The sequence below is a fragment of the Neofelis nebulosa genome, chromosome 15 (genome assembly GCF_028018385.1).
Source record: "Neofelis nebulosa isolate mNeoNeb1 chromosome 15, mNeoNeb1.pri, whole genome shotgun sequence".
Classification (NCBI taxonomy): domain Eukaryota; kingdom Metazoa; phylum Chordata; class Mammalia; order Carnivora; family Felidae; genus Neofelis; species Neofelis nebulosa.
In genome coordinates, this window is record NC_080796.1 from 19874295 (window position 1) to 19901654 (window position 27360).

Sequence of the window (27360 nt, forward strand, 5' to 3'; positions counted from 1 at the left end):
GGCTAACATTAACAACTCAGGCAACAACAGCTGTTGGCGAGGATGCAGAGAAAGAGGATCTCTTTGGCACTGCTGGTGGGAATGCAAGCTGGTGCAGCCACTCTGGAAAACAGTATGCAGGTTCCTCAAAAAATTAGGGGCACCTGGGTGGCTCAGTCGGTTGCACAACCGACTTTGGCTCAGGTCATGATCTTACGGTTTGTGAGTTTGAGCCCTGCGTTGGGCTCTGTGCTAACAGTTCAGAACCTGGAGCCTGCTTTGGATTCTGTGTCTCCGTCTCTCTCTGCCTCTCCCCTGCTCATGCTCTGTCTCTCTCTCTGTCAAAAGTAAATAAACATTAAAAAAAAAGTTAAAAAAAATTAAAAATAGAACTACCCTACAACCCAGCAATTGCACTAAGTATTTATCCAAGGGATACAGGTATGCTGCTTCGAAGGGACACATGCACCCCCATGTTTATAGCAGCACTATCAACAATAACCAAAGTATGGCAAGAGCCCAAATGTCAATCAACAGATGAATGGATAAAGAAGATGTGGCATATATATATATATATATATATATATATATATATACACACACACACAATGGAGTATTACTCGGCAATCAAAAAGAATGAAATCTTGCCATTTGCAACTATGTGAATGGAACTGGAGGGTATTATGCTAAAAGAAATTAGTCAGAGAAAGACAAAAATCATATGACTTCACTCATATGAGGACTTTAACATACAAAACAGATGAACATAAGGAAAGGGAAGCAAAAATAATATAAAAACAGTGAGGGGAGCAAAACATAAGATACTTAAATATGGAGGACAAACAGAGGGTTGCTGGTGGGCTTGTGGGAGGGTGATGGGCTAAATGGATAAGGGGCATTAAGGAATTTACTCCTGAAATCATTGTTGCACTATATGCTAATTTGGATGTAAATTAAAAAAAATAAAATAAAAAAAAATTTTTTTAAACAAGCAGATTGTACAATTCAATTTTCTGTAATATTTTTCCTTTTGGCACTATGTCTTAAGTTTATTTTTTCTGCCTAATCATATTTTCATTTTAATGGCACTAGAATATTCCCAAATTTTGAAATTTTCTAAATTACATTTTATTTTACCAATATTATGATAATCATCTTTGTATATAAAAGATCGTATCTTCTCTGTTTTTTTGAAATAGCCTTCTGAGGGTGAGGTTACTGATTTAGATGATAGGTAACTATAAAAATGCCCTTTGGCTGGGGACCCTAATTAGCTGACAATCCCAGCTGCTGTCTATGTGGATTCATCAGCACATTTGTCCAGGCAACATGGTGGGCCAGTCAATTCTGATGGGTGTCTTTGAATTGAGGAAACCCATCCTCCTCACTGAAGCCTTTTTGGAACTTGCTGTAGTCTCAGCTACTTTCTACCCAAACCTACCTACCTTCCTTCCTTCCTTCCTTCCTTCCTTCCTTCCTTCCTTCCTTCCTTCCTTCCTTCCTCCTTCCCTCCCTTCCTTCCTTCCTTCCTTCCTTCCTTCCTTCCTTCCTTCCTTCCTTCCTTCCTTCCTCCTTCCCTCTCTTCCTTCCTTCCTTCCTTCCTTCCTTCCTTCCTTCCTTCCTTCCTTCCTTCCTTCCTTCCTTCTCTCTCTTAGAAATCTCAGGCATCTCTAGGGGCGCCTGGGTGGCTCAGTCGGTTGAGCGTCCGACTTCGGCTCAGGTCACGATCTCGCGGTATGTGAGTTCAAGCCCCGCGTCGGGCTCTGTGCTGATAGCTCAGAGCCTGGAGCCCGTTTCAGATTCTGTGTCTCCCTCTCTCTGACCCTCCCCCATTCATGCTCTGTCTCTCTCTGTCTCAAAAATAAATAAACGTTAAAAAAAAAAAAAGAAAGAAAGAAATCTCAGGCATCTCTAATCCTGTTTTGGTGTCTGCTTCCCCTGGACCCAAACTAACACAGATGGGATGAAAAGTTTCTTAGAGCTTTTCATAAGGAGTCAGTCTGCTGTCCAGAAAAACCTCACTAATAATGGCTCTTCAAAGCCTAGCCACAAGAAGATACAGATATATAAATACATTTTTATACTTTACTGATTTAATAGGTTCAAAATTATACCTCATTATTAGTTTAATTTGTATTCCTTTCAAAAAAGCAAGACTCAATATTTTCTGTATGTTTATATATTTATAAATTTTCTCATGTGAGAATTTTCTCATTATCTTTGTCACTTCATTAGGGTTTTAGTGGTGTTATATATTTAGTAAGCTTCTAATGGTATTTTTATGGTTTTAAAATTTTTTATTCTTTTTTATCTTGTTAGAATTGATTTTATAGTCATAGCTGTATTTTTGTTCATGTTTTATGTGATATCTGGTATAAAATTAATTCTCCATTGCACTTTAATATTATGTTCACTTTCTCCTAGTTTTCTGTGATTCGATTTTTGTTACCCTCCAGTCTATAATAGATATTTTTATGTATGAACTACTTTAAAATATCTTTCCAATTCCATAATACAGACCGGAAGTCAACAAACTATGGTCTATGAACTAAATCCTGCTGTTTTCCACAGCCTCCTGGTTTTGTACATTCTGAGAGAAAAGAATGTCTTTTACGTTTTTAAATAGTTGGAGGGGGTTTAAAAGAGGAAGACTATCTCATAACATGTAAATGCTATATGAAATTCAAATTTCAGGGTCCATAGAGGAAATTTTGTTGAACACAGCTACGTTTATATATTCACGTATTGTCTATGACTCCTTTTACATCACAATGACAAAACTAAGTAGACATAGACAATTTGGCCAGCAAAGCCTAACATACTTCTTATCTGGGCAGTTACAGACAATGTTGACTGACCCCAATACAGATAACACTTATTTAAAATGCCTCATTTCCGGAAGGAAAAAAAAAAAAAGAGGTTAGAGTGGGAGAGAGCCAAAGCATAAGAGACTCTTAAAAACTGAGAACAAACTGAGGGTTGATGGGGGGGTGGGAGGGAGGGAAGGGTATTGGGGACGGTGATGGGTATTGAGGAGGGGACCTGTTGGGATGAGCACTGGGTGTTGTATGGAAACCAATTTGACAATAAATTTCATATATTGGGAAAAAAAAGACTAAGAGACAGAAAACACACATTCAATGTGCTTATTAGCATCATGAAAAAATCTTGGAATTTATATATGACTATACTACCAATAAGTCTATGGGCTAAGTGGGTAAATATATCTGATTTTTATATTTTCCTTTTTCCCTACAATAAACTTGATATGTGATTTCATAAATAAATAAATAAATACATAATAAAAAGGAATAAAATGCCTCATTTCCAAAGGCTTATTTAACTTTGTTTTTTTTTTTTAATTCATCTGTGTAATGGAATAGCTACGGGTTTAAGGGTTCCAAGCTGTTCTTGAGCATCTTGATGGCAGTGGTGATATATGAGGCTCCATGTGTGATAAAATTGTATAGAACTAAATACACACACACATATGCACACGAGCACAAATAAAACTGTTGAATCTGAACAAGATTGGTGGATTGAATCAATATCAGTACTCTGATGGTGATATACTAAAGTCTTTGGAGAATGTTACCGTTTGGGAAAACTGAGGTGAGTGTGTTAGATGTTTCTCTGTATTACTTCCTTCATTTATTTATTTTTTTTTAATTTTTTTTTTAACATTTATTTATTTTTGAGACAAAGAGAGACAGAGCATGAACGGGGGAGGGTCAGAGAGAGAGGGAGACACAGAATCTGAAACAGGCTCCAGGCTCTGAGCAGTCAGCACAGAGCCCAACGCGGGGCTCGAACTCACATACCGCGAGACCATGGCCTGAGCTGAAGTCAGATGCTTAACCGACTGAGCCACCCAGGCGCCCCCATTTATTTATTTTTTTATTTTTCATATTTGAGAGAGAGACAGACAGACTGAGGCAGAGCATGAGCAAGGGAGGGGCAGAGAGATGGACACAGAATCTGAAGCAGGCTCCAGGCTCTGAGCTGCCAGCACAGAGCCCGACACAGGGCTCAAACTCACAAACTGTGAGCTGAAGTTGGACGCCCAACCCACTGAGCCACCCAGGCGCCCCTCTCTGTATTATTTTGTCAACTTCTGGTGAAAATGTCCTGAAATTTTAATTGCATTTTCAGAGTTTGTAAAACGATTTGAGATTAAGTGACATTTATAAATGATCTTCCTCTTTATAAATATATATTTCTAATTATTCAAGTTCTGTTTTATGTTCTTTCTTAAAAGTTGATTGTATCTTTGGGGTGCCTGGGTGGCTCAGTCAGTTAAGCATACGACTTCGGCTCAGGTCAGATTTCACGGTTTGTGGGTTCAAGCCCCAGGTTGAGCTCTGTGCTGACAGCTCAGAGCCTGGGGCCTCCTTCAGATTCTGTGTCTCCCCCTCTCTCTTCCCCATTCTCCCCCCCCCCCCCCCCGCTCACGCTCTGTCTCTGTCTCTCTCTCAAAAATAAATTAACATTAAATTTTTTTTTAAAGTTTGAGGTATTTTTGACATAGATTCTGCACATTACTAGACTAGCTTCTTAGTTATACTATATTTCAGGGTTTACCCCCCATTTTGTTTGAACAGCAATTTCTGATATACTGGGATGCATATGGGATTTTTAGGGGGGTATATTTATCCTGTGTTTGATTGAGCTCGCTGAACTATTTTTATTAGACCATGCCTTATTCGAAATACAGCAAACTCTGACATAATATTTTAAATTGGAAATTGAAACCTTATGTTGTTCCTGTTTTTAATAAAAACTCTTACACTACTTCTCAATTAGCAAAATGGTGGATCTTGGTTTAAATAAAACCTTTCGAGAAATTATTTTACAGATCTTTTTCCTTAGAATATGATGTTGATATTTATTCCTTTTCCAAGATTGACTAAAGCATGATTTTTTTAATTTAATCTATTAATAGGCATGTGCTAATCAATAGTTTTTAAGACATTGGACCACCCTTACCTTCCAATGATAAACCATAATTGGTAGCATTTCAAAATTATTTTATCGTTTTGAAAAAACTCTTATTCTAAAAACTTTAATTTTATGCTCATGAAATTGGTTAATTTTTTCTTATTTTAATTCCAGTGTAGTTAACATTTAGTGTTTATTAGTTTCAGGCATACAATATAGTAAGTGATTCACCAGTTCCATATATTATTAGTCAGTGCTCAGCAAGATAAGTATAATGTTAATCTCCTTCACCTATTTCATCCATTCCCCTGACCTCCTTCCCTTCTGGTAACCATCTGCTACCAGACTCCAGTTAAGAGTCTGTTTATTCATTTGCCTCTTTTTTTTTCCCCTTTGTACATTTGTGTTTTTTTTCCTAAATCCACATATGAGTGAAATCATATGACATTTGTCTTTCTCTGACCAGCTTATTTTGCTCAGCATTATATTCTCTAGATCAATTTGTGTTGTTGCAAATGATAAGATTTCATTCTTTTCATGACTGAATAATATTCTAGTGTGTGTGTGTGTGTGTGTGTGTGTGTGTGTGCGCGCACGCGCGCACACTTCTCTATCCATTCATCTATGGATGGACATTTAGGCTGCTCCCATAATTTGGCTATTGTAAACAGTGCTGCTATAAACATAGGGGTGCATATATCCTTTTAAATTAGTGTTTTCATATTCTTTGGGTAAATACCCAGTAGCACAATTACTGGATTGTAGGGTAGTTCTATTGTTCATGTTCTGAAAGACCTCCATATTTTCTTCCACAATGGCTGTACCATTTTACATTCCCACCAACAACGCAAGAGGGTTCCTTTTTCTCCACATCTTTGCCCAAACCTGTTGTTTCTTGTATTGTTGACTCTAGCCATTCTGACAGGTGGGAAGTGATATTTCATTGTGGTTTTGATTTGAATTTCCCTGATGATGAGTGATGAGGAGCATCTTTTCCTGTGTCTGTTGGCTGGATGGCCTCTGGGGAGAAATGTCTATTCATGTCTTCTGCCCATTTTTAAATTGGATTATTTGTTTTTTGGGTGTTGAATTTCCTGAATTCTTTATATATCTTGGATACTAAACCTATATTGAACATGTCATTTGCAAATATATCCTCTCAATCAGTAGGTTGTCTTTTAGTTTTGTTTGTTGTTTCCTTTTCTGTGCAGAAGCTTTTTATTTTGATGTAGTTCCAATAGTCTATTTTTGCTTTTGTTTCCTTGCCTCAAGAGACCTATCTACAAATATGTTATGGCCAAAGTCAGAAATTAGTGCCTGTGTTCTCTTGCAGGATTTTTATGGTTTCAGGTCTCACACTTATATACTTAATCCACCTTGACTTTATTATTGTGTATTGTGTATGAAAGCGAGCAGTTTCATTCTTTTGCATGTAGCCAGTTTTTCCAATACCATTTTAGGAGAGACTGCCTTTTTCCCACTCGATATTCTTTCCTGCTTTCTTGAAGATTAATTTACCATGTAATTGTGGGTTTATTTCTGGGGTTTCTATTCTGTCCTATTGATCTATATGTCTATTTTGTGCCAGTACCATAATATTTTGATTACTACTGCCTTGTAATATAAGTTGAAGCCCAACATTGTGATCCCTCCAGCTTTGTTTTTCTCTTTCAAGATTGCTTTGGCCATTTGGGGTCTTTTGTGCCTCTGTACAAATTTTAAGATTCTTTGTTCTAGTTCTGTGAAAAATGCTGGTGGTATTTTGATAGGGATTGCATTAAATCTGTAGATTCCTTTGGGTAGTGTAGACATTTTACCAACACTTGTTCTTCCAATCCATGAACATGGAATGTCTTTCCATTTCTTTGTGTCATCTTCAATTTCTTTCATCAGTGTTCTATAGTTTTCAGAGTACAGGTCTTTCACCTCTTTGGTTAGGTTTATTCCTAGGTATCTTAGTATTTTTGGTGCAATTGTAAGTGGGATTGTTAATTTCTCTTTCTGCTGCTTCATTATAGTTGTGTAGAAATGCAAAGATTTCTGGGTATTGGTTTTGTATCCTCTGACTTCACTGAATTTGTGGATCAGTTGTAGCAGTTTTTTGGTAGAGTTTTTAGGTTTTCTCTATATAGTAGCATGTCATCTGCAAGTAGTGAAAAGTTCACTTCTTCCTCATCATTTTGGATGCCTTTTATTTCTTTCTGTTGTCTGGTTGCTGTGGGTAGGACTTACTTCCAGTACTGTGTTGAATAAACGTGGTGAGAATGGACTTCTTCCTGAACTTAAAGGAAAAGCTCTCAGTTTTTCTGCCATTAAAGATGTTAGCTACGGGTTTTTAATACATGGCCTTTATTATGTGGAGATATGTTCCCTCTAGATGTACTTTGTTGAGGGTTTTTATCATGAATTGATGTTATACTTTGTCAGATGCTTTTTCTGCATCTATTAAAACAATCAATATAGTTTTTATCCTGTCTCTGATTGACGTGATGTATCATGTTAATTGCTTTGCAGATATTGAACAGCACTTTGCATTTAGGGAATAAATCCTACTTGATTGTGATAAATGATATTTTTAATGTATTGTTGGATTCCATTTGCTAGTATTTTGTTGAGGATTTTGGATCTATGTTCACCAGAGATATTGGCCTGTAGTTCTCTTTTTTTGTGTGTGTGGTGTCTTTATCTGGTTTTGTAGCAGGATAATGCTGGCCTCATAGAATGAATTTGGAAGTTTGCCTTCCTCTTCTATTTTTTTTTTTTTTTGTTAAATTTGAGAAGAATTGTTATTAGCTCTTCTTTAAATGTTTGGTAGAATATACTGTGAAGCCATCTGGTCCTGAGCTTTTGTTTGTTGGGAGTCTGTTCAGAGTGTGATCATCCATAAACCATAAAGAAGTCAAATTAATCTTCCCAAGATTTGAAAATGATCTAATATATTCTAAGAGTTTCCATTTCAAACAGTGGGTATTAGATATTTCAATTTTCCTGTCCAGTAGAGAAAAGATATTCCGAGTCCAGCACAAAATTTCCTGCCTTACGATCAATATCACCATCTTTTCAAAAAAATAAGAAAACATTTTCACCTCCCAAAAAATCAGGAAGGACTGTTATCCACATCACATATATCAAAGGAATAACAATTATGTCATAATTGATCTTTCTAACTGCTGATGGGCAGGTTTCTTTTGCCAATAACTGGAGGGATGCAACCCCATAGTATCAGAAATATTAAATGTGAGCAACGTTGTATGGTGGTTTAGAGAAAATGTAGCAGTAATACATTTCAACTAAAGCTCAGCATGGCTTTGTGGGCTTGCCTGGAAATATAACCACTCTTTACATTATTATGTCTATGGAGAAATATATTCTGGTTTCTAAATAACTGATTACAGATGATTTTTTACAAAGAAATTCATTCCTTTATATTTACAGTGCCATTGTCATTTTTATGGGAATATTTAAAAGTCCACATGTTATATAAAGCCAGGAGCTGGGTCTCATTTTCTAGCACGTTCTCTCTGACCCAAGGACGAGCCACCAAAGTTAGGTTGCATTTGTTATCTTCTCTGTTGAATAATTGTACCTTTTTTCTCATTAGCTTTGTAGATCCCTCACTGCAATTTGAATCCCAACTGAAGATAATAGAGTCATCCTTTAAAAAGGTATTTTCTATTCCAAGTCTTGAGAAAGTGAGGCAAATGGGGAACAGTGAAGATGACAAAGAGGACATAGAGGTAAGTCTCCGCTTCAGTTATGAAGAGGCACTGTTATGCGCCACAGCAATCCTGACAAATGCCCTTGCACCAAATGCCCTTTGCTACCTCCTTCACTCTTTTGAGATATAATGAACAGTCCATTCCAGTGCCTCTGGACTCCTTGTGAATTCCACAATCCTTGGGATGTAATGGATCGCATAGGAGTTATGAGAACAAATGAGTGAGGAGAGTTTAGGTTAATTGTTTTAGCAAGGACAGAGTTTATGGGCCAAGGCTGCAAAGAAGAAAAGAGGAGCAAAGAAAGGTGGAGAGAGGAAGAGCCCTACAGTAAGGTCAACAACACCTCTGGTCTCCATTTCCTCAGCACAGCTACACAGTGCACCTGCCTTGTAAGATGGGGGAGCGGTTCACGGCACATTGTACTAAGTGAGGTCCCATCTCTATAGCCACCTGGTCCCTTTCTTGCCTTCAGCGTATGGGGATAACTCAGGACCCCGGGACACAAAACTATAGACGTGGAGTACAATTACATCTAATTTTATCTGGCCGACTGTTTGTGCAATATTTTTGTTTTTCAGAATTTGTATCAAAATATTTTAAACATGTATGAAGACACTCTTCTCATCTTAGTGTCTAAAGACCTCTACAAACTGCAAATCTTAAAGGTAAAGGGAAAGCAAGCACTTTGTTCTCTGGTCTGAAATCTAAAAGAGCTCACTGTATTTCACTAATCATTTCCCTTTTGTCATATTTGCATCTTCTTCAGGTATTTGGTGGCTGATTTTTTTTCCCTCCGAAGGTGTAAAATACGCCCCAAATGAAATCACTTCCCTTTATTTGGATTACAGAGACACACGTTTAAGAATGCAATTTGGGGAGAATGGCACCACCAGACACTTAAGACAAGTGTTATGTGGCAATGTAAAAGTGAATCCAATATGGGTTAACAGAGAGGAGAGGGTGACTGGCCTAAATCACCTTCAGGTCCGTGCGACATTAAATCATACTTCGATAGTGTCTGTATGATTGCTTGTTCCCCCACAGCCCTGGGACTGGAGAATCCCATGAGCATCCCATCCTCATGGACACCATGATAACTAACAGAGGAAGGTGTAACAGCTGCGCCAAACCCCACTTACATCAAGACTTCACTGTTTTTAACATCTCAGTCAGAGACAGGAGACTGCTCAGGATATCTGACGACCTTTAGCTGTGCATTTCTAGCAAGACGGCATCAGGGGAACCTGTCCGAAAATACTGGGGAACCAGAGTGACTTATTCTACCAGGAGCATTATGAGTCTGTGCAAACTATAAAATACGTTCACGTCAAGAGGCAGAATTGGTATTTATGAAGACAAGAAGGAATGTGAGGAAAAATAAAATCTACAGAGTTCCTTTGTGCCTAATTTAAGCCAAATATTTTCTGTGTACTTTAAAAATTTCACCTCACAGCCCTTCAAAGTAGTTGTGATTATTCCATTCTTACAACTATTTCCCCATGCATGCTCTTTCAACCAATAAACCATTGTTTATTGAGCATTTGTTCTACATCAGGCACTAAGCTGAGTACTTCATATATGGGTTATTTCATTTAATCCTTGCAATAAACCTATGAGGAAGTTACCATCATTCCCCCCACCCACCCACCCATTATGCAGATAAGGAAATGGAAGCAGAGAGAGGAGGAATAGTATGTACAATGCTCATGAATGGGGGAGCTACTCGAACTTGGTAACCTAGTACTTAACCATGTTGCTCTTAGACCTTCCATGTCTAGAAACTCTCTTGATCCTCAGAAAGCTGAAAGCCCACACGTAGAAAAGGCAGAGACTGACCTCCAGGGATTTAGACTCTTCTGCCCTGGGAAATGGACTTCAGACCAGTTTTATACAATAGGAGCCAGTGAAAGGAGGACATTTAGCATAAATTCCATGGACTCCAGCAGAGTGCCTTAAGAAATCTGTTGATGGTAGCTGGCATGTGAGGCATAGGCAGTCTTCTTCCCTTCCCAAGCTTGTAAATATGTCCCTGCATCTGGAGATTTAGAACAAATAGAAGTTACAGCAAGATGGAGTTGAATCAAAATTAGCAAGAACCTTCTAACCGAGCTGCCTCCAGGAATATTTTCTGCACCCATGAGCCAGAAAATAACTGAGTGTCGAATCTGCAGAGGAAATTCTGGAGTAAAATGACATTTCAGGATCAGATGACATTTCAAGTCTCTTTTAAAATAGAAAGTCAGATCCTGTGATTAAAGAGAGAGGATAGTACTTTGAAAGAAAAAGAGGAGAAGCAGCGGATAATCCCATCACAGCCTCATGTTAAGCTCTTTATGATGACTGACAAAGCGACCGTTAGATTGCACATTAGTAAAGACTCAGTTGGATAGAATTAAGTAACATACAACCCATGCTGGAGGGGAGGTGGGTGGGGGGGATGGGCTAAATGGGTGATGGGCATTAAGGAAGACACTTACTGGGATGAGCACGGGGTGGTACATGTAAGTGGTGAATTACTAAATTCCACTCCTGAAACCAATGCTACACTATATGTTAACTAACTAGAATTTAAATAAAAAATATCATAGTAAATAGAAAACAAATACATTAGTAACATGCTACCCAGGTATAGTTGCTACAATAGATGAAGTGTGCTAGATAGCTTGTAGCATACAACTAGCCGGTTGTCCTGTCCGTCTTTTTGAGAGCAATGTAGGTTAGATGTGACATAATCAGGAGCCCCCCGGGGACCCTTGACATGGTGGAGACGGAGACTAAAAGGAGGGGACATGTAGAAATGGAAACACCACGCTCTAGGATGATTCTTGTGTTTTCCACAGGACATGGCCATGTGGATGAATGAAGACAGTTCATACCTGCAGGAGAGAGCCATAGTGGTCATCAGCAGGGTGCTGAGCTTTGCCTCCAGGAAAGTCAGGGGATACGTAAGTGACAGTGCAATTACGCCACCCGCTCCTGAAGGCCGAGTCTCTGTAGTGCTGCCTTCCAAGTCTTGAGGCTGGAGAGTTCTAAATGCCTGCTTGGTATGAACATGCGGGCAGGTTGGGATACTGAGAAAAGAGTCAATATCCTGCGTGATTTTACATGGCTCTGCAACTCGATTTTTTCACCGAACAATATGTCCCTCAGATATTTTCATGGCAATGTATGTAAGTGTATCTCATTCTTTCAGCCAAAGCATATATCCCCGTAGTTTTGATGTATTGTAATTTAACTATAGATGGAAATTCGGGTATATTTGGGTTTTTTTTTTCTACTTCAAACAATATACAAATGGTTATCTTTTTTCAAGTGCTTGTTCACTTAGAAATGCTTAGAAAGATAATAGATCAAAGAGTATGGATAGGTTACAGTTTTAGCATTACAAAATTATCCTCCGGTTTGTATTCCTGTGGATATTAGAGTAATCATTTGCCCACACCTTCACCAACACTGGGATGTTATTGGACTTTCTAACGGTTGCCTTTCAGCTGGAAAGCAAACAGGCATCTCATAATTGCCAGTATGTACTGGGGTTTTCTGTATTTTTAATAACATCATTCCTTGCCTTCTAAAAATCCTTGCCGTCTATGAACATTTCTCTCCCTTTTGGATACTGTGTATCCAGTCTCTGTTTTGCAACTCATTCTTAACTGTGATTTTTAAACATAAGCCTTCTAATTGCTCATCTGATTGTTTGAATCATTCAGGAGTTCAGAATAAAGGGGGCCAGAAACATACATTCGTGATGACACCTTCACGTACCCATTTTCTACCTCTTATACAGAGAGCTTCTAGACATATTGAGACAAAAAGCCTAGATACACTTTACAATATATCTGAATTTTTACTGTTTTGTTTAAAATCAGCTTTGGAAGGTAATGTAATCTACTTACAGGAGGAAATGCAGTCCAGGATGTTCTTTGCATCAGCTAATTCTCTATTTCAAAAGAGAGAGGGAGTGATTTGCTTCAATCTTCTGGTTGCCTGGCCAGGGAAGGCAGCCTTCTATTTCTAAAATGGCTCGGCTGTCCGTTCATATGTCTGAAAGGCTAGTCATTCAAAATTTTGCAGCAAGGCTTGAGATTAAGTGCAGATCGCAAATCCAGCCTGTTTTCTGAACAGTTTCTAAATGTTTCATGCACTCAGCAAGTCTTTGATGGCGACTGTCTGACCGAGATCTATTCATGAGCGGCTGTCTGCTTTTGCATTTGTATTCAGTATACATATACTTGTTCATTTATATTCTAGTGAGTTCCACTCAGGTAGCAGGTATGACATTTTGGAGTTTTGTCATCTATCACCTCTTCTCAATTTTGATTATGTTCATGAAGTTCATTGTCCCCTACACACATCTCATCCCTCAACTGTTAAAAAAAATAAATCTGTAAATTCACATGTGCGCAGAAGCCTGTCATAAATTGGGTGTCCCTACTTACAACTGAGATTTGAGAAGTCAAATAGGGTAACGGATTACTTTGTTCTGCAATGTTCACTAAGGACCAGCAGGTGGAAGCACACCAGCATTTTCCAGAACATAGAAGCAAAGCTAGCATCAACCAGTTCGTCATAGTCAAGCAGGCATAAAACTTTATTAGGTTAACTTTCTCTTTATGATAATGTCCTCTAAACATGGTTAAGTCAGTGAAATTAATGGGGGAGAGAGGACAAATATATGAAATAAAACAGATGAATGCATTATTAAATTAAAAACTAGGCTTCCCCCAGGCCTTGTCTCTGTATCTGTATGTCTGACACATTGTAGATAATCAGTGAAGATCTGCTTTGCCCTTCTCTAATTATATGTAACTACCTATTCTGTGCTCACGTGCTGTCCGTTCACTGGAAAGACTTTTTTTTTTTTCATAAATTACTGTATCCTGGGGCGCCTGGGTGGCTCAGTTGGTTAAGCGTCTGTCTTCGGCTCAGGTCATGATCTCATGCTTCATGAGTTTGAGTCCAGCTTCGGGCTCTGCACTCGATAGTGCTGAGCCTGGAGCCTGCTTCACATTCTGTGTCTCTCTCCCTGCCCCTCCCCGACTTGTGGGCGCTCGCTCTCTCTCTCTCAAAAATAAATAAATAAACATAAAAAAATAAATTACCCTATTCTACACCTTCCAGAATCTCAGTGGCCCTTGTATTATTAAATAATCCAAACTACCATTTATATTCTATCAAAAATACTCTTTCATGCAGTAATTCTCCTTATATGACCTATGTGCCTATCAGGGTGAAGAACTTCCACACTCAGAGAGTATTTGTCCCTTCAATTAAACTATTCAATTTTCGAACAGGCAAAGAAACGTGAGCTAATCGTGTCATCTTATATCATTAACAGAAAGGCTTTTCCTGGGTTTGTTCTTTTGGCACAGTCTTTCAGCATTTGAGAGATGGGTGGGGCAGCGCACCAGTGGTCCTGCCAATCTTTCTCTTGCTTCAACAGTGTTTGGATGGAACAGACTTCAGGGGCGCCCCTTCTATCAGCCTCCGACCACTCTCCAAACTTTTTTCCAGTTGCAACCTTTGGAGCCATCTTCTTGGCCACCCTCTGCCTCCAGGACCAGCCGATACCCTATTTTGAGCTTAACTCCTTATTACCGATCAACCACGAGCACCCAGATTCGTCAGAATTATTCCACAGAGGTGGAGGCCGCTGTCAACTGCCTGGTCAACAGACATCTGTGGGCCTCTTACACATACCCTTCTCTGGGCTTCTATTTTGGCCATGAGGATGTGGCGCTAAAGGCATAAGCCACTTCTTTCAAGAATTGGCTGAGGAGAAGTGGGAGGGCACTGAGCGTCTCTTGAAGATGCAAAACCAGTGTGGCAGCCATGCCCTTTTCTAGAACATGCAGAAGTCATATCAAGATGAGTGGGGGTAAAACCCTGGATTCCATGGAAGCTGCCCTGGTTCTGGAGAAGAGCCTGAACCAGCCCCTTTTGGGTCTGCATGCCCTGGGTTGTGCCCATGCAGACCCCCATCTCTGTGACTTGCCAGAGAATCATTTCCTTGATGAAGCAGTAGAAGTCATCAAGAAGATGGGTGACCCCCTGACAAACCTCCATAGGCTGGCTGACCCCCAGGCTGGGCTGAATGAGTATCTCTTAAAAAGCCTCACCCCCAAGCATAAGTAAGAGCTTCTGGAGCCCAGCAGCCTTTTTGAGGGGCCCCTCTGGCATCCCCCTGGTGCGAGGGCTTGTGCCTGAGCCTCTTCCTGCAGCCACTAGGCAGCTTTTTAACCACCCTGCAGCCCTCTCCCAAGCTATGGGCCAAATGTAAACGATAAAGCTTTTAGCAGCAATAATAATAATAATAATAATAATAATTAGATGAGTGGGAATCCCCCCCACCAAAAGAAGACGGGTGGGATTTAGGGAAGAAGATGGAGGTGGAGTAGGAGGACCCTAGGCTTGCCTTGTCCAACACATACAAGTAGGTGACTATCAAATCATCTTAAGTACCCTAGAAATCAACCTGAAGACTGGCAGAATAAACTCCACAACTAAAAGTAGAGAAGAGTCCAGAAGACCCCAAATTAAAGATGGTAGGAAGTGTGGACACACCATTTGGGAAAAAAACAAATCATGAATTCTGTGGTAGGGAGGGAGATGTGGGCAAAGAGAAGGGCAAGGGACAGACTAGCACAGTGGGTAGCACTGTGGGAAGATGAATCCCCATGGCAATTGGCTTGGAAAGTGGGAGGAGCCAAATTTCATGAGTTCTTGCAATCACTGGGGCTTAAAGCCTGGAGCTTTAAAGGTCAGCAGACTTGGCTCTAGAAGAGCTTAGAGGACATTGTGCTGCTCTTAGAGGGAAAGCAAACAGGCAGCCTATGGACATACAGCATGGAAACAGTGATATGAAAAGCACTTGGAGCACACAGTGAGGAGGTTATTTGCTCTTCTCTGAGTGTGCCCCAGAAAGGCAACATTCATGCAGAAACCCCCCTCCATGAACAAAGGAACTGGCAGATGTCGTTTCCTTCTCCTTCCCCTCAGCATTAACACAGAACCATGTGCAGCAACCAGGACAGGGCAATCACTACCTAACTTGCTTACATGAAGCCCCGACCCCCCCCCCCCCCCCCCCCGCTGCCCGCCACCATGCTCCAGCAGAATCACCCTTCCCAATCATGCTTGCTTGGTCCCAGCTCAGCAGGTGCCTTTTCCGAGAAAACTGGCTGGCCCAAACCCCTGCCCACGTTGAGTCTCCTGTCCCAAGAGTTTTGCAGGGCTTCAGTTCTGGTAGAGGTGGCAATGGGTATCATCTCACAAGCGGACCAGAGCACACCTAGTTAAAACTTGTCACATTCGAGCCAAGGACCAAACACTTCCCACAATAGGCAGAGAGACAGACAATTGAGCTGCAGGATAAAGTGGCCAGGACACAACAGCAGAGCACACACAGCACACATTGAAGATACTCCCTGAAGTGACAAGCCCTGGGGAATAAGGGAGCTTACATTATAGGGCACTAAGGACCTCTTCTTCATAAGGCCATTACTTTCAAGAACAGGAGACATAGCTGACTGTTCTGACACAGAGAAGCAGGCACAGAAGAGTTAGACAAAATGAGAAGACAGAGGAATTTGTCCCAAGTGAAAGAACAGGACAAGGTTACAGGCAGATCTAAGTAAAAAATATATAAATAACATGCTTGATAGAAAATTTAAAGTAGTGATCATAAAGATACTTGCTGGACTTGAAGAGAGAGTGGAAGGCATCAGTGAGACCATTAACACATGATAAAGAATTACATAGCATAGATAGAGGGCTGAATAAATAAAATCAGAGACATGCTTGAGGGAATGAATAGCAGACTGGAAGAAGCAGAGTAATGAATCAATGACCTGGAAGACAGAGTAATGGAAAGCAATCACACTGAAAAAAGAAAAAAAGAATTATGCAAAACAAGAATAGACTTAGAGAACTCAGTGACTCCATCAAACATAATAACATTCATATTGTAGGGGTCCCAGTAGAAGAAAAGAGAGAAAAAAGTGGGGAGAAAATTTATTTGAAGAAATAATAGCTGAAAACTTCCCTAATTTGGGGAGAAGGAAACAGACATCCAGATCCAGGGAGCACAGAGATTCCCCAACAAAATCAACAAAAGCAGATCCACACCAAGATATATCAAAATTAAAATGGCAAAATATAGTGATAAAGAAAAAAATGTTTTAAATAGCAAGAGAAAAAGCATCAGTCAGTTACAAGGGAAAACCCATGAGGCCAGAAGGAGATTTTTCAACAGAAACTTGGCAGGCCGTCGTTCATGATATATTCAAAGTGCTGCATGAGAAAAATCTGAAGCCAAGAAAACTCTGTCCAGCAAGGCTGTCATTCAAAATCGAAGGAGAGATAAACAGTTTCCCCGACAAACAAAAACTAAGAGTTCATGACCACTAAACCAGCCCTGCAAGAAATACTAAAGGGGACTCTGTGAGTGGAAAGCAAAGACCAAAACTGACAATACGAAGGTAGAAAACACAAAAGCAGTAAAAAGAACTATTTCTGTAAAAAAAAAAAAAAAAAAAAGTCAGTCAAGTCACAAAATAAAAAGATGCAAAATATGACAACATATGACTAAAACGTGGGGAGGTGAGGAGAAAAGAATGGGTTCAAACTTAAGTGACCATCAACTTAATATAGACTGTGACATGCAGAAGAGGTTATATACAAACTAATGGCAACCATATATCAAAAACCACTGATAAACATGCAAAGAATAAAGAGAAAGAATTCCAAATATATCACTAAAGAAAATGAGCCAACTACAAAAGAAAGACAAGAAAGGATCAGAGAAAATACATATCTATCAATAATTACTTTGAATGGAAATAGGCTAAGTGCTCTAATCAAAAGACATAGGGTGACAAATTGGACAAAAGACAAGAGACTCATTTCAGTCCTAAAGACACGTGCAGATTGAAAGCAAAGGGATGGAAAAACTTTTATCATGCAAATGGATGTCAAAAGAAAGAGTATCAAAACTTAGATCACACAAACTAGACTTTAAAACAGACTGTAATAAGAGACAAAGAAAGGCACTATAAAATAATAAAAGGGACAATTCAACAAGATGGTACAACAATTATAAATATTTATGCACCCAACATGAGACCACTCAAATACATAAAACAATAACAAACATAAAGGAATTAGTTGAAAGTGATACAATAACAATAAAAGACTTTAACACCCCCACTTAAATTAATGGAGAGATCATCCAAATAGAAAATCAATAAGAACACAGTAGTTTTGAATGACACACTTGACTATATGGATTTAACATATATTCAGAGCACTCCATCCTAGAAGTGCAGAATACACTTTCTTTTCAAGTACACATGGAATATTCTCCAGAATAGATCACCTATGAGGCCAGGAAAAAAGTCTCAACAAATGCAAAAAAGATGATCTTTTCTGACCATCACACGTGAAACTAGAAATCAACTACAAGAAAATTCTAGAAAGACCACAAACATACGGAAGTTCAATAACATGCAGCTAAACAATGAATGGGTCAACCAGGAAATACAAGAGGAAATAAAAAATTACACGGAAACAAATAAAAATGAAAACACAGTGGTTCAAAACCTTTGAGATACAGCAAAAGCAGTTTTAAGAAGGAAATTTAGGGGCGCCTGGGTGGCTCAGTCGGTTGAGCGGCCGACTTCGGCTCAGGTCATGATTTAGCGGTCCATGAGTTCGAGCCCCGACTCGGGCTCTGTGCTGACAGCTCAGAGCCTGGAGCCTGTTTCACATTCTGTGTCTCCCTCTCTCTGACCCTCCCCCGTTCATGCTCTGTCTCTTTCTGTCTCAAAAATAAATAAAAACGTTAAAAAAATTTAAAAAAAAAGAAGGAAATTTATAGAAATACATACCTACCTCAAATATACAACCTAACCTTACACCTAAATGAGCTAGAAAAAGGAACAAGAAACAAAACCTAAGACCAGCAGAAGGAAGAAATAATAAAGATTAGAGCAGGAATAAATGAATATAGAATAATAAGTAATAAAATGTAGAAACAAAAACACACACACTGTAGAATAAATCAATGAAGCCAGGAGCAGGTTCTTTGAAAAGGTCAATAGAATTGACAGGCCTCTAGCCAGGCTTATCATGAAAAAAAGTAAAAAGACTGAAATAAATAAAATCACAAATGAGAGAGAACTAACAACCAACACCACAGAAAAACAAACAATTATAGTAGAATATTATTAAAAACTATATGCCAACAAATTGGACAACCTAGAAGAAATGAATAAATTCCTAGAAATATATAAACTTCCAAAACTGAAACAGGAAGAAATAGATACTTTGAACAGATCAATAGCCAGCAAAGAAATGAAATCAGTAATCAAAAAACTCCCAAAAAATGAAGGGCCAGGGCCAGATGGCTTCATAAACAAATTCTATAAAACATTTAAATACAAGTTAATACCTGTTCTTCACAAACTATTCCAAAATATAAAAGAGAAAGGAAAACTTCCAAATTCATTCTATGAGACCAGCATTAACCTGATACCCAAACGAGGTAAATATAACCACAAAATAAGAGAACTACAGGCCAATATCTCTGGTGAACATAGATCCAAAAATATTCAACAAAATATTAGCAAACTGAATTCACCAATACATTAAAAAAAATTATTCACTACAATCCAGTGGGACTTATTCTCAGGATGCAAATGTTTCAATATTTGCAGATTAATCAGTGTAATACATCACATCAGTAAGAGAAAGGATAAGAACCATATGATCATTTCAATAGATGCAGAAAAAGCATTCGACAAGGTAAAATGTCCATTCATGACAAAAACCCTCAACAAGGTACATCTAGAGGGAACATATCTCAACATAATAAAGGCCATGTATTAAAAACGCGCAGCTAACATTATCTTTAATAGGGGGAAAATGAGAGCTTTTCCCTTAAGGTCAGGAAGAAGTCCATTCTCACCACTTTTATTCAACACAGTACTGGAAGTAAGTCCTACCCACAGCAACCAGACAACAGAAAGAAATAAAAGGCATCCAAAATGATGAGGAAGAAGTGAACTTTTCACTACTTGCAGATGACATGCTACTGTATAGAGAAAACCTAAAAACTCTACCAAAAAACTGCTACAACTGATCCACGAATTCAGTGAAGTCAGAGGATACAAAATCAATACCCAGATGTTGTATGGGAACCAATTTGACAATAAACTTCATATATTGAAAAAAAATTAAAAAAAAATCAGTACCCAGAAATCTATTTGCATTTCTACACAACTATAATGAAGCAGCAGCAAGAGAAATTAACAATCCCACTTACAATTGCACCAAAAATAATAAGATACCTAGGAATAAACCTAACCAAAGAGGTGAAAGACCTGTACTCTGAAAACTATAGAACACTGATGAAAGAAATTGAAGATGACACAAAGAAATGGAAAGACATTCCATGTTCATGGATTGGAAGAACAAGTGTTGGTAAAATGTCTACACTACCCAAAGGAATCTACAGATTTAATGCAATCCCTATCAAAATACCACCAGCATTTTTCACAGAACTAGAACAAAGAATCTTAAAATTTGTACAGAAGCACAAAAGACCCCAAATGGCCAAAGCAATCTTGAAAGAGAAAAACAAAGCTGGAGGGATCACAATGTTGAGCTTTAACTTATATTACAAAGCGGTAGTAATCAAAACATTATGGTACTGGCACAAAAACAGATACATAGATCAATAGAAAAGAATACAAAACCCAGAAATAAACCCACATTTACATGGTCACTTAATCTTCAAGAAAGCAGGAAAAAATATTGAGTGGGGGAAAAACAGTATCTTTAATAAATGGTATTGGAAAAACTGGACAGCTACATGCAAAAAATGAAACTGACCCCTTCTTACACCATGCACAATAACAACTTACTGAATGGGAGAAGATATTTGCAAATGACATATCTGATAAAGAGTTAGTATCCAAAATACAAAGAGCTTATAAAACTCAACACCCAAAAAACAAATAATCCAATTAAAGATGAGTAGAAGACATAAATAGACATTTCTCCAAAGGAGACCTCCAGATGGCCAACAGACATATGAAAATATCCTCATCATCACTTACCATCAGTGAAATGTAAATTCATACAATTAGATATCGCCTCCAACATCTCAGAATGGCTAAATCAAAAACATAAGAAACAACACATGTTGGCAAGGATGTGGAGGAGAAGGAACCCTCTGGCACTGTTGGTGGGAATGTGAACTGGTGCAACCACTGTGGAAAAACAGAATGGAGATCCCTCAAAAAGTTAAAAACAGAACTGCTCTGTGATCCAGAAATTGCACTACTAGGTATTTACCCCAAGAATACAAAAACACTAATTCAAAGAGATACATGCACCCCTATGTTTATAGCAGCATTATTTACATAGCCAAGATATGGAAGCAGCCTAAATGTCCATCAACTGATGAATGGATAAAGAAGTGGTATCTATACACACACACACACACACACACACACACACACACACAATGAAATATTGCTCAGCCATAAAAAAGAACGAAATCACGCTGTTTGCCATGACATAGATGGAGCTAGAGAGTATAAGACTAAATAGAAGAAGTGAGAGGAGGACAAATGCCATATGACTTTAATCATATGTGGAATTTAAGAAACAAAACAAATGGGCAAAGGGAAAAAGAGAGAGAGAGACAAACTAAGAAACAGACTCTTAACTGTAGAGAATGAACTGATGGTTACCGAAGGGGAAGTGGGGAGAGGCATGGATTAAATAGGTGATGGAGATTAAGGAGTGCACTTGTGATGATGAACACCGGGTAATGTATGGAAGTGTTGAATCACATTGTACACCTGAAAGTAATGTAACCAACCCTGTATATTAACTACCTGGAATTAAATTTTAAAATAAATAAATAAATAAATAAATAAATAAATAAATAAATAAAAGATGAGGGGAGGATTTCCAGTCAAAGCTAACAGATTATCTGCATGCCTTTCTCTCCTCTCCCTCTAAAGTCCTCACAAAATGGAAGTGATGAAATTTGTCAAATTAGTAAAAAGTTTTAGGTGGGCTAGATGTCAACAGGATGATAGAAAAGATAGAAAATGGTAACTGACAAAGCCTCACAAAGGAAGCTGAAAGACAGGTGCACGTGAACATTAGGATGGGGTACAGCTTTTTAGGAAGCAGTTTGCCCTATGCAACTCTGGAGAAGCTGGAGCTTGGAGGTCCAAGTAATGACGAAGGGTGAGAGGCAAAGCAGGGTTGAAAATACATGCATTAACTGAAAGGATTCACTGAAAGTTTATACAGAAGACTCTATTGCCTTCCATCCCCCTTTACACATGTACTATATTCCACAGGGACCTGGGTCCACTGGCAGATAAAATTTGAGGACTTCTTCCTCAAAATGGCTAGAAAATCCCCTGAGAAAATTATCCTGATTGTTCAGAAATATTTCAGTGTAACTCCAGCGTCCCCACCTAACCACTCTAAAGCAAAGCCCACCTGTTGATGAGCCTTGCTCACATACATAAATTCTGCCAAGAAGCATTGCATTTGTAAGTATGACTAGATAACCAAGATTTGTCAGACATTTGGATTAACCCCTCCAAATACCAGAGTCAGCCCAAGATAAATAAAGAGAGAAACATGATTATCAAAATAAAGAGTCAATTCAGGTCACAGGTGAGAATTTAGCCTTGAAAAGGGTAGAGAAAACATATTTATATGCCAAAAGAAAATATAATTAAAGTAAAAATGGCCTATGCATTAAACAATTTTACTTAATCATAATAATAAGACCACATTATTGATTTTCAGCTTTTAGGATCAATCACAGAAAACTCAAATAAGTTATCGAATCCCATCACATGCTATAAACTTAACAATGCAAAAGCAAAAATGCAGGGAAGAGTTTAGTGGTTCTTCAACAAGTTAAATACACAATTACCGTATGACCCAGCAATCCTAGGTATATACCCAAAAGAATTTGAAAGAGCTGGTCAAACAAAAACTTATACACAAATGTTCATTGCAGCATAATTCGCAATAGCCAAGACGTGGAAACAACCTAAATGTCCATCAACAAAGTGAATGGACAAATAAAATGTGGTATATTCATACAATGGAATATTACTCCACCAAAAAGAGAAATGAGGTCGGATATATACTGCAACATTAATAAAACTGGAAAACATTACACTAAGTGAAAGAAATTAGACCTAAAAGCCTACGTGTTCTATGAAATTTACATGAAATGGCAGAATAGGCAAATCCACAGAGACAGAAATCAGCTTTGTGGTTGACAGGGACTGTGGTTACCAAAGAATAAAGACTGACTGGTTAGCGGTTTTCACTTGAGGTGATGAAAAAGATTTAGAGCTAGAGAGAGGTGGTGGTTGTTCCACATTGTGAATGTGATTTATGCTACTGAATTGGGTACTTTAAAAAGGGTTAAAATGGTAAATTGTAGGTTATGTATATTTTTTGCCACAATAAATAAATGCACGATAAAGTACAGGCAAAAGTAGTGAGAAAGTAGAAGACATGGTAGAAAAAAGTTGAAGGGAAATACAAGTGCTCCAAAACACTTACTTCATAAAGCAGAAGATCAACAAGGTATTTGTATCTATGAAACAAGAAATAAAAGTACTGCCATATTATGAAAACAGAAAAGGGAAGGACTACAAATAGTAATGTGCCATGAGTAACAAGCTATATAGAGAGGATGGTGGTAAAACAGAAAGATGTGATAACCCCTAATTTATCACAGCAGGAATAGATAGGCAATGTCCCAAACTGATATTAGAACAGAAATGGGAGTCCATTATTTAGAGATAAAAAGGTGACCTCCAGAAGAAGCAGCTAAAAACACTTAGGAGTGGTTGCCTATGGAATTTAGTACCTAAACTACCATTATTGTTAAGACAAGGAACTGGAGAGGCCACATCTACAAAGAAGGAATCCAGTAAGAAAGGGTCAGAAAAGTGAGCAGAAATACTCCAGCTTAGGGATGGATTCTGAGAAGTTTTTTTTTTTTTTTTCTCCAGATCTTAATGCTTATTTTCCTTTCAGCACTTGGATAGATTTTCTATAAAAGCAGGGCCATATTGTATTGGAAGCTCCCAAAGTCTTGTGTTGGAGAGAGTGTAGCTGTTGTTGGTACACTTCTGAAGGGCATAATCAGTGTGCTCCACAGTGCAGAGCCTTTCTCCTGTCATGTTCCCCATCCTCCTCAAACGTGCCATGCAATCTAGAAACAGCCACACCTACAATAGAGACAGAAATTAGACAGACCCAACCTGGCAAACAGAATAGATAGACCACTGATAGCTTCATTTACAAAAACACCTGGTAATTACACATCCACAAGTTCTTGAGGAGGCATAATCAGAAAAGCCATTTGAGGCAAATAAGACTTTAGGGGCAATCCCTTGTAAATGGTTCCCAACTTCTGTGAACTAAGCTGAGAGGACTACTCCCCCATCAGGCCCGATAGAGAAGTACCACTCAGTCCCACAGTGTGATGGTGGTTCTTAAAATCTTGCCATTAGATGGAAAAAGAAACCTGGGCTGCAATTCCAAAGAAAAGAGAACCCAGGGAAGGAAAACATGTCTCCCTAGAGCCCAGTGTAATGTCTGTACTGTCTGCTTCTAGATTCTCCTAACTCATAGGACTCCTAGAGTAGAGGGACCCCAAGGCCAGCCTTACAAAGAATCCACAGAAGTAAAGGATTATCTCTCCTTCTTCTGCTGAGACCATCGTTCCCAGTATCCTTGTTCAGTTATGCCCTTGACCCATGACCCAGTTCACTTCACATTCCTCTTTAGAAATGACTGTGTGTGTGTGTGTGTGTGTGTGTGTGTTTAAGATTGAGAGAAAGGGGTGGGTCAAACAACATGAGAGGCAGGGCTAAGCAGACATATGAGAGTAGTAGAAAGAAAGAGAAACAGGCTGTGGGATCCTCCCAGAGGGTTGACTTGGTTTTAACTTTTACCACCAAAATTTGCTCTAATCCTCGAAACATCTATTTAAGAAAAATAATCACCTGTCTTAGAAACAAGAAGACCTACTAGTTTACCAAACCTACATGTGAACAGAGCCCCCTTTGTTTAAAAAAATAATTGGTAATGGTACTCAAACCTTCACAAAACCAGAATGTCCCTTCCACCTCTCCTTTCTTCTTGACTAGTCAATCAAGATGAAAATCTAACTATTTGGACAGCCTGTGTCACAGGACGTTGTAGGAAGAAATACATAAAGGTTGTGATGGTAGCTTTGACATCAAAAGTAAATGCTCTGAATTTTTAAAAAATGAATTTCTTTGGGAAGAATCAGAACAACTCCAGGAGGAAAAGTTACATTTCTCCAGTGGCTTACAGAGGCATCTCAAGTGTGTCATACATAGACAAGAGCACATGACAGTTTTTGGATATCCTCCCTCTGCCCCAAAATCTTGGAATGTGCTGCCTGAAAATTGCTACCTGATTTACAGAATAGAAACTAACATTAGTTGAGTTCCCATTATTTCCAAACACTTTGCTAAGAACTTGCTTTTTTGTCGTAAATAGTCCCCACGATAACTATTACAAGGTAGCATTTGTTATCTACGTTTCACAGAGGAGGAAACTGAGGTAGTAACAGATTTGAACATAGGTTTGGTAAATTTGGAAGCTCATCCTCTAACCCTAGTCCAATATAGATATTAGAGGATCGGATACCAACATTCAATGTTGACTAGGCACAGAAAATGCATTTTTCTCCCTTGTTTTTTCCCATTAGGCAAGTGTTGATGCTCCATGTCTGGGTGTCCTGGCAGCAGAACTGTCTCTTCTGTGTTGCCATAATGACGTCTCAATCACACAACAAGCATCCTTGGGCATGCATCACCTCCTCTGCATTGCAAAGTGTCAGAACGGTAAGAATGATTTACCACCTCTTCTAAGGGGTACTACAAATTGTCCCTAACTTCTCCTTGTGGGTCCCAAGAAGGCTCTATGTCTGTAGATTTCTAAAGCCTGCCCCAACATCTATAGCTCCACTTTCTAACACGCCTTTCATAATCTTTTTAGAATGATCAAGATATGCCAATCATGGTTCTTCAAGATCTATAAAGTACTATACTTGGATTAGTGTTGGGTGTTAATGCTGGGGACAGGAATGCTGTGGGGAAGAAGAGGAGAAAGAGAAGAAATGGTACCAATGGGACTTTTTTAAAAAGGAGGTATATTTTACCCCTCTAATGGGGCATCAAATGGAATATTCAGATTCTTGCTTCAGGGGTGGGGGAAAATTAGCCACCAGCAGTAAATGCTGCTGTGGCCTGCCTAACAAAGCATAAAAGCAAGTCCTGAAAGTATCATACTATTTCCAAATAACTTAGAGAAAAGATTTAGCCTCAAATGAGGTGGGGTCTACAGTTGCTTGAGCTTACCACCTAAAATAAGTTTGTAGACTGCAACCCAATGGTGTCACCAAGAAGAGACAGAATTAGGGATCCAGAGAGGTCATGATAGCTAGAGCTCACAGGTCTGAGGGCCAGAGAGGAGTGCACAAAGAGCTCCAGAGATTTGCACAGGGTTCTCCTTATTCAGGTATGTAGTGGTCAGAACACGCATGTGAGAGGATGCATGGGTGGCTCAGTTAGTTGATTTCTGCCCAGGTCATGATCTCATAGTTCGTGGCTTTGAGCCCTGTGTCGGGCTCCACACTGACAACACAGAGCCTGCTTGGTATCCTCTCTCTCTCTCTCTCTCTCTCTCTCTCTCTCTCTCTCCCCCCACCCTCTCTTTCTGCCCCTCCCCCACTCATGCTCACTCTCTCAAAAGAAGTAAATAAACTTAACAACAACAACAAAGAATACGAATGTGAAGGAAACTACCTGAGGCCAGGGGAGAATGTTTAGGGAGAAAAATCCAATGAACTCGCAAAGGCTGGGAATAGTGCCTATGACGATAAGCCAACATTTAAAACTTCATAATGCACAAGTAATGAGGAAGAGTACCCAAAGAGTTTTGTTTCATTAGAAGGAAAAAACGATCTCTAGACTAAATTGTGTTTTGGTGCCACTTAACAGACCTTAAAAATAAGATCTAAAAAGATCAGGTTATCTCCAAATACTTTGAATGTTAATCAGAATGAAGCTCAAACCTACTCCTAGGAATACCAATATTCCAGCAGTCAACAAGTTAAAATTCACAGGGTCCAATAACAATTATTACACTTGCAAAGAATCAGACCACAGCACATAATGAGGAGAGAAATGAATCAAAACTGACCCAGAAATAACTCAGACGATAGAATTCGTAGAAAGGGACGTTAAAACAATTGTTATAATGTATTCCAATTATTTAAGGAGTCCAAGAAAAAGATGAACATGTTAAGCAGAGACATAGAAAAATTTCTAAAAGACCTCAGTTGAACATCTGGAGATTAAAAGCATAATATCTGAGGTGAAGAACACTCTGGCAAAAATTAACAGTGTAATTTTCAAGAGGGCCAGAGAAAATAAGACACATTTCATTCACAGGAACAAAAGTAAATATGATAGTAAATTTCTTATCAGTAAAAGCCATAAACAATGGAGCAGCCTCTCAATGTACAGGGGGGAGGAAAAGGCAATCTAGAATTCTTTAGCCAGCAAAAATTCTTTTGAAAACAAAAGTGAAATAAAGACATGTTTAGATATACAAGAGCTGCTAG

At 38.8% G+C, this 27360-nt stretch overlaps 1 protein-coding gene across 1 annotated transcript in view; it reads left to right on the plus strand.

Moving 5' to 3' along the window:
* Nucleotides 1-27360, plus strand: part of MROH9 (maestro heat like repeat family member 9) — an 89699-nt gene that overhangs the window by 22486 nt on the left and 39853 nt on the right. The window contains exons 5-8 of the mRNA XM_058700399.1: nucleotides 8519-8654; nucleotides 9215-9301; nucleotides 11477-11581; nucleotides 25441-25576. Of these exons, the coding sequence (XP_058556382.1) occupies nucleotides 8519-8654; nucleotides 9215-9301; nucleotides 11477-11581; nucleotides 25441-25576 (464 nt within the window). The remainder of the gene's footprint in view (nucleotides 1-8518; nucleotides 8655-9214; nucleotides 9302-11476; nucleotides 11582-25440; nucleotides 25577-27360) is intronic.